Source organism: Marmota flaviventris, chromosome 3 (genome assembly GCF_047511675.1).
Source record: "Marmota flaviventris isolate mMarFla1 chromosome 3, mMarFla1.hap1, whole genome shotgun sequence".
Classification (NCBI taxonomy): Eukaryota; Metazoa; Chordata; class Mammalia; order Rodentia; family Sciuridae; genus Marmota; species Marmota flaviventris.
Window position 1 is genome coordinate 144602806 of NC_092500.1, and position 12832 is coordinate 144615637.

Below are 12832 nucleotides of genomic sequence, written 5' to 3' on the forward strand. Positions count from 1 at the left end.
AGAATTATTACTCTTATCACCACACCAACTCTCAAATCAAGAAAAAAACATTAGAGGGCTGGGGTTGTGGCTTAGCGGTAAAGCACTCCTCTAGCACATGCGAGGCCCTGGGTTCGATCCTTAGAGCACCACATAAAAATAAATAAAATAAAGGTATAAAAAAATGCATTTGTTTATTTTGGATATTTATAGTAGCAGACATAGTTAAACAAGTCATACTGACATCAATGTTAATTTAAAAATATACATCAGTGACTCAAGGGTATAAATTCAATACTTTATGTTTGACAATGTGATGTTAACATGAGACATTATGTATATACCAAACCACATGAGCATTCAAACAGACCTTAAAAATCTTTGTCTGGGATTTTTCAAACTGCAGGTTATATCCCATTAGTAGGTTATGAAATCAATTTAGCAAGTTATAATAAAAATTATTTTTAAACAAAACACTATATAAAATATAAAAGATAAAGATGGAAGTATTTATTCATGAAACTTTTGTTTACAGTTTTATATATTTACATACACACACACACTTCTATGCATACATGTGTATACTATATATGTACTTCATTATGTAAAATGCTTAACAAATTCTGATAATGTGGACCTCTCCAGGTGATGCATGGATATCCTCTTCACTTTCCATCAAAAGTAATGATATAAATGACACTGGCTGAGTGTGTGCTTTGGGTGAATGTCCCAACTCTTCCCATATATAGTAATCTATAGCATCCTTATACCAAGTCTGAGACAGGTCTATTATCATTTACATCCTATACATGAGAAAGCTGAGACAGAGGCTGAGTAACATGAACAGGTCACCTGCCAGCAAGAACAAAGGTGGATTCCATTCCAGTGGACTCCAGGAGTACCTCTCCTGGCTTCTATATGTACCCTCACAACAAAGCCTATCCCACTGTCCAAGTTGCAGTGAAGGTTAGCAGAGCCAGTTCTAGGCTACAGATACCATTTCCCAGTCCTATGTTCTCCATTATACCTCACGAACAGTCAAGTGAAACAAATTCAAAATAAAAGATACATACAAATATATTTGAAAGAGAAGATATTTATTTACATCACTATTTTCTTTTTACAATGCTTCCACTTTTTAAATAGCAACATTTTGCAAGAAATCAGTTCTAAATTATTGAGATATTTTAACAAAGAAATTTTTTCCCTATGATTTTTATTTACAACAATTGTCTAGAGTTTTGGAACTGCATAACATAATTGAGACCTCTTATTCAAACTTTGCATCATTCTCAAAAACTTTCGGGTTAGGAAATTATTTTTTTATCATATCCTTGGCAGTTCAGGTCCTTCAGAAATATGAACCAGCTTTGTAAGTGATCCACATTTTGGTTGCAGACTGAACCTATCTGACACTTTTTCATGGCAAGTGAAAATATTTTGATGTTTTTACATTGCTTTGATTAAAACTTTCTGGAGCTTTTCTATAACTGTGTGTGCCACTGTGTGTATGTTCTGCGCACACCTTGGAATTATGAAGAGGGACGATCTCCAATGTGGCCAACCCTGAGGCTCATAAGAGATTGAGACCTTTTACTGATGCAGATATTGGTGCATTTTTCTCTCTGGGGATGGTCATATTTGAGATGCTTAATTTTCCTCTGATACTGTCCAGGAAAATCACTTATTTTGGAAAAACTCACCATTCATAAAATGATTTTCAACCATATCAAGGGTCTGACATCCTTTCATATCACACTGACAGATTTCAAACATTTATTAGTGAAACTATAAGAGGATGATTTTCCTAATATTTTGAACATGAGTTCCTCTGAATAGTTGGTATACCATCCGTTAAAAAATAGAACAGATTAACTGATCAAAGCTACAGGTTACAACGAAACACTCTGCCTGACTCCTCTGTGTAAGAACAGCCAAGGGCTGGCCTTGAGCATCACGCAGCAGCAATAGAAGTATCATCCATGAGTCGACCCTGTGGCTTTAAAGTGGGATACACAAAACGGAATTACAAAGTAATAATGACAACAGAAACTAACGATTAAAAGGATTTTGAAATTCTAAGAACCGTTTTTCAAAGACAGAATAAATGTGCATAAGTAAAAATTGTTGCTCTTCTTTTATCCCCACATCTTTCTTCACTTGAGCCTAAGGTGGCAACTGCATAGCCAGGTGCTGCCCCTCTGTCACCAATGGCAACATCACCAGCTGACCAAGTATTTTGACCTGCTGGGTCTACTTCAGTCAGTCCTTCTCTTTCAGCCTTGTGATCTAACAGCTCCATGAAACAGAACCTAGTTACCATTCCTGGTCAAATTGATAAAGTTTTATTTTCTCTCTTGCTCAGGGCCCTCCTATGTCTCAAGCTTTAAAAGTCAGCCAAGAATCTAAGATGATAGACAAATTTCTTTTGGGGATTCAAGATCTTCAAATCTCCTCTTTGAGAAACAAAAGCAATTTGCAATGAACTCTAGAGTAACCTAACAATATAAAATACAAAGACAGAAGACGCAGATTAAAACCAAAAATTTCCTTTTCTCTAAGGCTGCTGATTGAACAAAATTTAAAAACATTACACCAGAAAAGTCAAGACTAAGAATTAATAAAAGATAACATAACTTTTTGTTTTGTTTCATGATGCTAGGATCAATATAACTGAAGTTGTAAAATTTGAAGTTGTAAAATCTAGTACCTAAAATAAATCTTGTGAATAATTTTATCATTTATAAGTAGTAGACTTTATAGGAGAAACTCTGAGAGACAGTGATCAAAAAATGAAAGACAATAATATCACAACTTCACAAACAGAATGATTACCGAGAGATTCCCTGAGGCAGTAAACGTATGTGTATACTTCTTTGTGTGTACATGTACGTACATGTCTGTGTGTGTACATACACGAGTACATGTAAGTATAGGTCTTCAACACTCAAGGCAGGAATGGAATGAGTAAAAGAATAGGTCCTTAAGTCTTATTCTTCACTTAATTTTTTGGTCTTGATGAAGGATGCTCAGTTTTAAAGACAAAATACTACTTCACCTGATTAAATCCTTGCCAAATGTAGCTATGGGACTAAAGATGAGAATATTTTGCAATCAGAAACTGAATTTTTTAAAGGAAGAAAGATAATGATCCCAGCTTGCTCTAAAGACCACTAGCCAATAAGGTAGTCACTAATCACATTTAGCTATTGAACACTGAAGTGTGGCTAATGCAACCAAATCATTTTAAAATTTAACTTACTTTCAACTAATTTTATTTAAATTTCAACAGTGGCTAGAGGCTACTATATTGCACAGAACAGCTCTAAAGTTACATGAAAGTGTGGGATGTAAAATTTTAGTTACTGATTATTTAATAAGTGAGAAAGGGTAATCCTCAGTCACTGACTCTAGTGTGACAGGTCAAAAATATGTTTTAATTAACAAAAATTATAGATATTTATGGTGTACAAAATGTTTTGAAATACACATACATTGTGGAATGGCAAAAAAATTTTAAGTTTCCCCAACTGATAAAGGAGTTGGCTCTGAGGATTCAAGTCTACACTTGCAGCAGCAGTAAAGTTACTAGAATGTATTACTTATATTTAAAGAGATCACAGCAATTAGAAAAGGGGATGTTTGGTGGGTGTGGTGGTACACTCCTAAAATCCCAGCTACTTGGGAGGCTGAGACAGGAGGAAACCAAGTTCAAGGCCAGCCTAGGAATTTATCTAGACCTTGTCTCAAAGTAAAAACAACAACAACAACAACAAAAACCCAAAGGAACTGGGGAGAGGTAGTTAGTTGTAGAGTGCTTGAGACTATGGATTCAATATCTAGTACCACAAGAAAGAAAGAAGGAAGGAAAACAGGGGCATGTTTGTTATGTTAAAACTTAGAAATGTTATTTTCTGGAAACTTCTAAAAATGAATTTAAACACTAGCTAGAAGAGGTTCATCATGAGAGAAAACCAAAAGACTGAACTAGCATTAATTTGGATTAGGTTTGGGTGCACTGGGCACTATAGAGAAAGAAACACAGATTAATTGATGGAACCAAAATCTCTACTTATCAGTATGAATGACTCTAGCACCTCAAACAAATCATTTCTGTACAGCTAGAATATGATCAAGTCTGTGTACTGACACATATTTCCACAGTCATTACACTACTACTTCTGAGTTTAGAAACAGCAAAGTTCAAAAAGTCAAACAACTAAAAGGCCTTTCAGAGACAATTCATTCCCATAACACTTCCCTATCTAGTAATAAGATTTTTCTCCTTTAGAAAGATACTAGATGTGAAAGTGAGCAATGGCAATGGAAGTGTCTTCAGAATGTGATCAGGAGAGAATGTTTGAACCACTACTGTTTAAACACAAGGAGATCTGAAACTGAGATTTTTCTTTTACTATTGAAAAGTATAGTGTGGATAGGAGATTGGAAGGACTAATAAAATCAGTTTTTTTATAGATACAAAAACATTGTGTAAGTGTGGAAAGACAGAAGCAAGGGAAAGTATGCAGTACACATTAACAAAACTTAAACAGACATAAAACTTGAACAAGAGAGACTAAAAAGGAAGTAATGAGCAATGTAACTCATCATTCCAATAGTGGTATAAATTTAAAAGACACACAAGATTCATATATATTCGTACAAATGGAGATACAGAGATTTCCTCAGATGCATCTGGGAATCTAATTTAGGTATCTGGGAACAACTTAATCAGAGATGGGATGCTGAGCTAAATAAACACCTGTCCTGCCCAATTCACTCTCCCACGCTATGACCATCCTGAGTATTCTTTTGTTGCAGGAGCCTGGAAATTGTGTTAATTTTTAAAAATCAAAATATTAAACCAGGGTATAGTTTCTGACAGATGATGATTTTCAGAAGAGACTCCAATACAATATTAAAGACTTAGAATCAGGTAAGCTTAGGAATATTTAGAAAGTTAATCATTTGATTTAAAACTAGTTATGAACTACAACTTTAAAAGCATGTTCAAGGATACCATAAAGATAAATCATCTAATGATATAAAAACCTTTGAAATCAGATTCTCTAAAAATAATAACTTTTTACAAAAATAAATAGCAATGTTGCCAAATTCATGTAATAAAAGTCAAAATTGTCACTGCTAGTCTCAAAAGATTCAGTGAAGTTACATGAAAAATGTCTTTTTGTCTGCTTTTAAGAGTGAATATAAAAGATAGAAAATTTATAAGCCTTACCTTTACAAAAATACTGGTAGGTATAAAACGCCTGAGCAGCTGATTTGTGAAATTAGGAAATCTAAGCAAGTTGATGTTGAGAGATGGCAGTTGCTGATATCCGGCCATTAGAGGGTAGAAATTATATAACATTTCCTGTTCAGTTCCAGGTAGAATACGTAATCGAATCTAATCACAAAAAGTTACAAAAAAATAATCAAGAACACATACTTGCAATATATTTACATTGTTACTCTTCGATTATTTACAAAAGTTGAACACTTAAATCCTTCTGGGTAAAACATTTACTCCCTCTTCTATTCTATCTTCCAGATAGATTCCCAAATATAGGATGAATTAATATGCAGTTAGAACAAGGTGGATAGGAAATCATGTGCATGACTTCTCAGTTCCTACTAAGATTTAAAGGTAACTTATACCTGCTCAAGAATAAGAATAGTAGTAGGTTACTATTTTATGTCTTAGATCATATAGATTTTGTTATAGAATAAAGTTAGAAAGTGTCTATTTGTAAATACTACGTTAACATAACATAAATAGCTACTTCTCGGATTTTCTTTAAGGGATTTTACCATTGTATTAAAGTAAATAATTCCAGGGGAAAAAACAGTGTTTGAATACCTGCTCAAGAATAAGAATAGTAGTAGGTTACTATTTTATGTCTTGGATCATATAGATTTTGTTGTAGAATAATTTGTTAGAAAGTGTCTATTTGTAAATACTATGTTAACATAACATAAATAGCTACTTCTCGGATTTTCTTAAGGGATTTTACCATTTAAAATGTATTAAAATAAATAATTTATTAAAATAAATAATTTCAGGGGAAAAAACAGTGTTTGAAAAACTTTAACAATACTTTAGAAAAAAATACAAACTTATTGTTATCTTCATATTTCCTAACCACTTATAAGTAAATACCTGGAAAATCAAAATACCAGGATAATCAAGAAAAGTTTATTCATTTGTAAATGAGAAATGAGTACATCTATATGTCAGGGATAATATATGCATAGGTATTCCAAAGTAATATAGCTGGTATATTTAGTATTACATGTCAAAAATTTAAAATAGTACATGGATACATATCATATTTCATACATAAATCTATTTCTCACTGGACAACAAACATAGCACCCAGAATAGGCTGAGCAAAGCTGATTAGTTAGGGCAGATGCTTCTAGGTGTTAAAACATGTTTGTCCTTCCAATTATGCCCTTATTAATAAAAAGTATTAAATGACACCTGAGGAGTATCTGTGTTTTCCCTCAGACAGCGAAGGATAGCATTTTCACTGGAGCATAATTTTGCCTAAGTGTCATTTTAAAACCTAATAAACTTTTCCCAATGACTTGCCTAAACAAATCAAATAACTTAAATAATTTATTTCTAAGTATAGATACAAAATTGTATCTACACATACTAAAGGTAAGTAAATTCTATGCAAGATCAAAATTTCTACAAAAATTCACTGATAGTTAAGATAAGCCGGCTTTTAATATAGTCATGCTTCTAGGCATCAATTTAAGTTTCTTTCTCTCTCTCTTTTTAACACACACACACACACACACACACACCACACACACACACACACACACACACACTCATAAGTAAGAGATTTAAATTTTTCAGAAATTCTAACATAATATATTCCAAGGATCCGTGAATTTTTGTTCCTAAGAAGTAAGATCTTGATCTTAATGATGTAAAAAGGTAACATAACTTTGTAAGAAGTTAAACTTAATCTTTAATAGTGCTTAAAAAGTCACTACTGTCAAAACAATAGGAGCCACGGTCAGTCTAAATTGGTTCATTTATAAAAATTAAATGTCCAGGGGTTGGGGTTGTAGCTCAGTGGTAGAGCACTTGCCTTGCATGCGTGGGGCACTGAGTTCGATCCTCAGCACCCATAAAACAAAGACACTGTGTCCACCTATAACTAAAAAATAAATATTTTTTTAAAAAATTAAATGTCCAGTTCTCCATTTCCTGACCATACTTTTATGCCTACATAAGCAATACCATGAAAGATGATCTATACCTGTTTGAGACCTGAGAACATGAAGGCATCACTGGGCTCCACAGAAATTTCCACATCTTGAACTAAATTAGTCTTATTTTGCAGGTGATACTTGACGGGTAAAGATTCTCTGACACGTCCAAATGATGGCAAATCTATAAAGAAAGATGACATGTTTCTCTTGGTTAAAAAAAAGAGGGCTCATCATTAATGAGTTCTTTTGTAAATGAATCTCATCCTGAAGACACAGTATTATTTAAATGAATGATATTACTGTGTTCATGCAAGGGAAGAAAATTCCTTGACTGGATAATAGCTATAGGATGAAATAGGCTAAGAATGAGTCTTCTAAAAATGATCAACTTAGAAAGATTTTGGCCATCAGGAACTCAATTACAATTTATGACTAATTTAAAAAAATCTACAAATGATTTCCCAAAAATCATTCCCATGATTCCTCAACCAGAATAAGCAAAAGTTCTGTTTTAGTGAAAGTATTAAGCAAACTTCCATTCATCTGTGTACACACACATACACACACACACATAGAGAATTGAGTGTGTTTTATAGTTCTGCCATTTTATTTTATCTGGGATACAAAAATATGAAATGCTTTCTGAAATTGTATGTTATCCTTGCACAGAGGCCATGCTAATTTTCTCGGTATCATCCCAATATTACTGTCTGTGCTGTTGAAGCAATACTATATGATGTTTTTTCAAAGTTATTATAGACATCAATCAGGGTAATCAGGTAGTTGATAAAGGGAAGTTTCACTTGATAAATGTATTCCAATAAAGAAGAAAGGCATACTAGACAGATACCACTTGCCTCCCGATAGAGCACAAACCATTAACTATGACACAGTCTTGCCAAAACTTGAGTCTGAGTCTGACCAAGCCTATGAACGATCAATTTATAGGGAGAGAGAAATATTAAAAATGGTACCATGCAAGCAGCAAAATCCAGGCTATGGAGAAAAGAATAAATGATATGGTTTCTTTGACAAAAAAGTAGCAAGGAAGAGGGAGAGAAAGTGAAAGAGCATGGTGGTAGTGGAGAAAGCAGCACTGGAAGAGAGGTAATGGAGGGGTTAACAGTGGCAGGGTGGAGTAGCGCAGGAAAGAGGGAGTCAGCATACCTAAAGACTGAGATGGATAGGATGAAACTTATTCATAATTTGAAGTACACTAAACTTAAACTAGAAAACATTCAAGGTTAATTAAGAACATTTCAACACTGGAATATTCATATAATCAGAATTTATTCCTGATTTTTAAAGTCATAATAATGGTATTATGATTATGTTGAGGAAAATAGCCATTACTTTTAAAGAGGTAAACTAAAATATTTGCATAAGAAATGACATCAAGGGTTTTTCTTTTTCTTTTTTTTCCAAAATAATAGGGATGAGAAGAGCATGCAGGGCAGAAATGAAATAAGATTGGCCATAATCCACTTATAAACATCAGAAACTTTTCATAATACAAAGTTTAAAAACCTTAGAAGCTAAAAATATATATTATTACTGAATCCTTTTTATCAAGCAAAATTTGAATTCCTGCTACCTGCATTCACATGGAGAGGGATATTTTCTACAATCACATGTGGCAGCGTGATGACTGTACTGATGACAGGGATGTTCTCCATGGCTGAAGTCCTACGGCAGAAAAGGCCATCTTTTAAACTCACATTTTATGTAGGATGTTAATAAATCAAATGCAGGGAACATGTGTATTCACCAACTAGTATCAAAGGAAATATATTTATCCATTCCCAAAACTTGACTAATGGAAGCAGTTTTGTAAAGTAAGAGCTTTCAGAATCTCATTTTATTTTGGATATTTCTGATGAATAAAGGATATAATCCATGGCTGCTGCTGCTGCTAATAGAAGACAACCCAGGAGTTGTATCAGATTGGCAATCATGAAGCACATCATTTGATTCAGTGATTTTGGGAGTAGGACTTTCTCAATGCAGGAAGTAGAATGGTGATTTACATTATGACACCAACTCCTTATTTCATTAAGGATGGATAGTTCACTGATGGGCCTCAGTCCACTTAAAGGGCACTGTTATAACTCACTAAAAGTACATAGTGGAAACTGAAAAATTAAAACGTATTTTACTACCAGTCAAAAAAATGGTGTTCTAACATTTACACAGGAGTACTTATGTATAAAGTATATATGTATAAAGTAACATTATAAAAATGTTCAATATTTCCCCCATGTTATGGTTAAAAATGATAAACTACAGGGGTGGCTGGCAGCTATGTGAATGCCAAAGAAATATGAAGAGTTATTTAGAGATGGAGCAGTTCATACTACACTACTACACAGCAAAAAGCAAGACGTAAAGCATCTAATCCTTCGTCAATAATAAATATATCTATGGTATGATGGTAGCATGACAAAATAATTAAGCAGTGCTTCATTTGTTTTGTTTTTGGTACTGGGGATTGAACCCAGTGGTGCTTAACAACTGAGCCACAATCTCAACCCTTTTTATTTTTTATTTCAAGACAAGGTCTCACTAAGTTGCTTAGGGCCTCACTAAATTGCTGAGGCTGGCCTTCAACTTGCAATCTTCCTGCCTTAGCCTCCAAAGCTGCTGGGATTATAGTCACAGTCATGTGCCACCATGCCTTGCTTAAACAGTACTTCTAAAATGATGTTTTAATTCCTATCAACATGTAAATTAAATATTAATATGATAAATTCAGAATTAGAAGAAAAGACAAGTTGGATTTGTTTTTTATTTCTTAGTAAAACCACATTTTTCCATTCTTATTTTTAAAAAGTTCAGCTTTCAGTTTTAATATGGTAAATACTGACACATATAATACATAAATAAAAGTTCTTTAGAATTCTCAATGATTTTTCAAAGTGTAAAAGTTTCCTGACACCACAGAGCTTGACAACTACTAGCCTATAGTTTTCTTTATATCTTCTGCCTTTGTCAGGCTTTGGTATCACAGCTCTTCATGAGAAGAACCATTGGAGAATTTCTTGTTCTCTGCTAACTTGTAACATGAGAATAATAAATAATAAAACCATGGGATCACATCTAATAAATGTATTTTTGAAGGCTTGAAGGTTACTTTTTAAATTTTCTTCATAACACTGAGTTTTTAGGGGTAAAAATTTCTTCTCAGTGAATTTTGGTAACTCATAATAATCTTTTTGTGATCGCCATACCATTCATATCTTCCTACTCATTATTCTGAATTGTATAAAATATTCCCTTTAAAATGATTTAAATAATAAATTATATTACATTTTTAAAAATATGAAAATAATTAAGGCATACTAAGAGAATAACACATGAAATATCATTTAGCTGTCTCCCAGACTAAGAAAGAATAAAATGATACAATTGAGCCTACCTACATGGTTCTTCCTACTTGTCCATCTTTCCCTCTAGAGAAAATCACTATTCTGAATTTAGGGCTGGGACGTAACTCAGCATTTGTGAGGCCCTGGGTTCAGTCCCCAGTACCAAAGAAAACAAAACAAAAGCAAAAAACCACTATCCTAAATTTGGCATTTTGGTATCCATCATTCCCATGTATTTCTTTATACTCTTTCCAATTATACACAAAGTCCTAAGAAACACGTAGTATGTTTCATGCTTTTCAATGTTATATAAATACAATTTGTTCATATTCTCATCTGCAGCTTGCTACGTTCATTTTACATTATGATATTGACAGGTGCACCTCTGGTTCATTCACTTTCACTTGTAAGTAGTATTTTACTGCAAAAATGTACCCCAATTTGTCCACTTCCCTGTTGATGAGCATTTAGTTTTTCAAACTTTTTAACTATTATAATCAGTGCTGCTATGAACATTCTTCTCCATATGTCCTCTGGGTACAGATCTTTCCTATGTCTGCATCATTACAGATATCTTCAACTTGATCTAGCAGTGCCTATTAGATTTCTAAATCTATTGTTCTAGTATATTCCACATCTTTAGTAAACTTGGTATTGTTAACCCTTTTCCTTTTTTTCAAGCTAGTGGGATATGAATCTCAAAAGCATGCTTTGAATTTGTCATTCCCCAATTACTAGGAAGGTTGAGCTTCTCTCCATATGTATGTTTATTGGCTATGTGGTTTCCTCTACTTAAACTGCCTCCTCAAGTATTTTGTTCACCTTCCTGACAGATTACCTATCTTTTTTTAATATGACTTATGGAAGTTCTTGATATGAACTCTAATCCTTGTCAGTTAAACTTGTTGCAAACATGTTTTCCCAGTTTGTACTTTGTCTATTCACTCATGGTATTTTTAGAGAAATGAAAATTTAAATTTTTTTTTTTACCATACCATTTATTTTTATTCTTTTAGTCATACATGACAGCAGAATGTATTTTGACATATAATACATACATGGAATGTAAATACATCAATCATATTGTCTATTCTATTCTGCTGCCCTTCCTATCCCCCCTACTCCTCCCCTCCTCTCCCATCCTTTCTCTCTATCCAATCTAATGTGACACACTTTTTATTTTCTTTTTCTCATCACAACATCATATATGTATTCTGTATAACAATGAGGTTCTCCTTCCATCTTCCGTGCAACTCCCCTTCTCCCTCTTTTTCCCTCCCACCTCTCTTCCCTATTTAGTGGTAGTCTTCTTCTCATGCTCTTCCTCCCTATCTCATTTTGAGACACCTATAGCACAAGAGTTAAAACCAAGAATCAACAAATGGGACGAATTCAAACTAAAAAGTTTTTTCTCAGCAAGAGAAATAATATGTGAGGTGAATAGGGAGCCTACATCCTGGGAACAAATTTTTACCCCTCAAACATCTATAGAGCTCTAATCTCTAGAGTATACAAAGAACTCAAAAAGTTAAACAACAAAAAACCAAATAACCCAATCAACAAATGGGCCAAGAACTTGAACAGAAACTTCTCAGAAGAGGATATACAATCAATCAACAAATACATGAAAAAATGCTCACCATCTCTAGCAATCAGAGAAATGCAAATTAAAACTACTCTAAGATACCATCTCACTCCAATAAGAATGGCAGCCATTATGAAGTCAAACAACAATAAGTGCTTTCGAGGATGTGGGGAAAAAGGTACACTCATACATTGCTGGTGGGACTGCAAATTGGTGCAGCCAATTTGGAAAGCAGTATGGAGATTCCTTGGAAAGCTGGGAATGGAACCACACCATTTGACCCAGCTATTCCCCTTCTTGGACTATACCCAAAAGACCTAAAAAGAGCATACTACAGGGACACAGCCACATCAATGTTTATAGCAGCACAATTCACAATAGCTAGATTGTGGAACCAACCTAGATGCCCTTCAATAGATAAATGGATTAAAAAAATGTGGCATTTATATACTATGGAATATTACTCAGCACTAAAAAATAACAATATCATGGCATTTGCAGGCAAATGGATGGCATTAGAGCAGATTATGCTAAGTGAAGTTAGCCAATCCCTAAAAAAAAAAAAAAATGCCGAATGTCTTCTCTGAAAATTTAATTTTAATCAATCAAATTAATTAATCAATTTTAGAGATCTTTAAGACCTAATCCATGTCATAAAGCAATTCTCTTA

At 33.6% G+C, this 12832-nt stretch overlaps 1 protein-coding gene and 1 non-coding gene across 2 annotated transcripts in view; both read right to left on the reverse strand.

Moving 5' to 3' along the window:
* Nucleotides 1-1057: 1057 nt before the first annotated feature.
* The window catches only part of Trappc11 (trafficking protein particle complex subunit 11), a 45162-nt gene continuing 33387 nt past the window's right edge, over nt 1058-12832 (reverse strand). Inside the window, exons 27-30 of the mRNA XM_027927022.2 lie at nt 8807-8898; nt 7260-7393; nt 5219-5386; nt 1058-1978 (exon numbers count right to left, since the gene is read on the reverse strand). Coding sequence (XP_027782823.1) covers nt 1934-1978; nt 5219-5386; nt 7260-7393; nt 8807-8898 — 439 coding nt within the window. The 3' untranslated portion in view covers nt 1058-1933. The remainder of the gene's footprint in view (nt 1979-5218; nt 5387-7259; nt 7394-8806; nt 8899-12832) is intronic.
* On the reverse strand, nt 7837-7939 carry LOC114085923 (U6 spliceosomal RNA). The gene has a single exon (XR_003581570.1). It is a non-coding gene; the product is annotated as a U6 spliceosomal RNA (small nuclear RNA).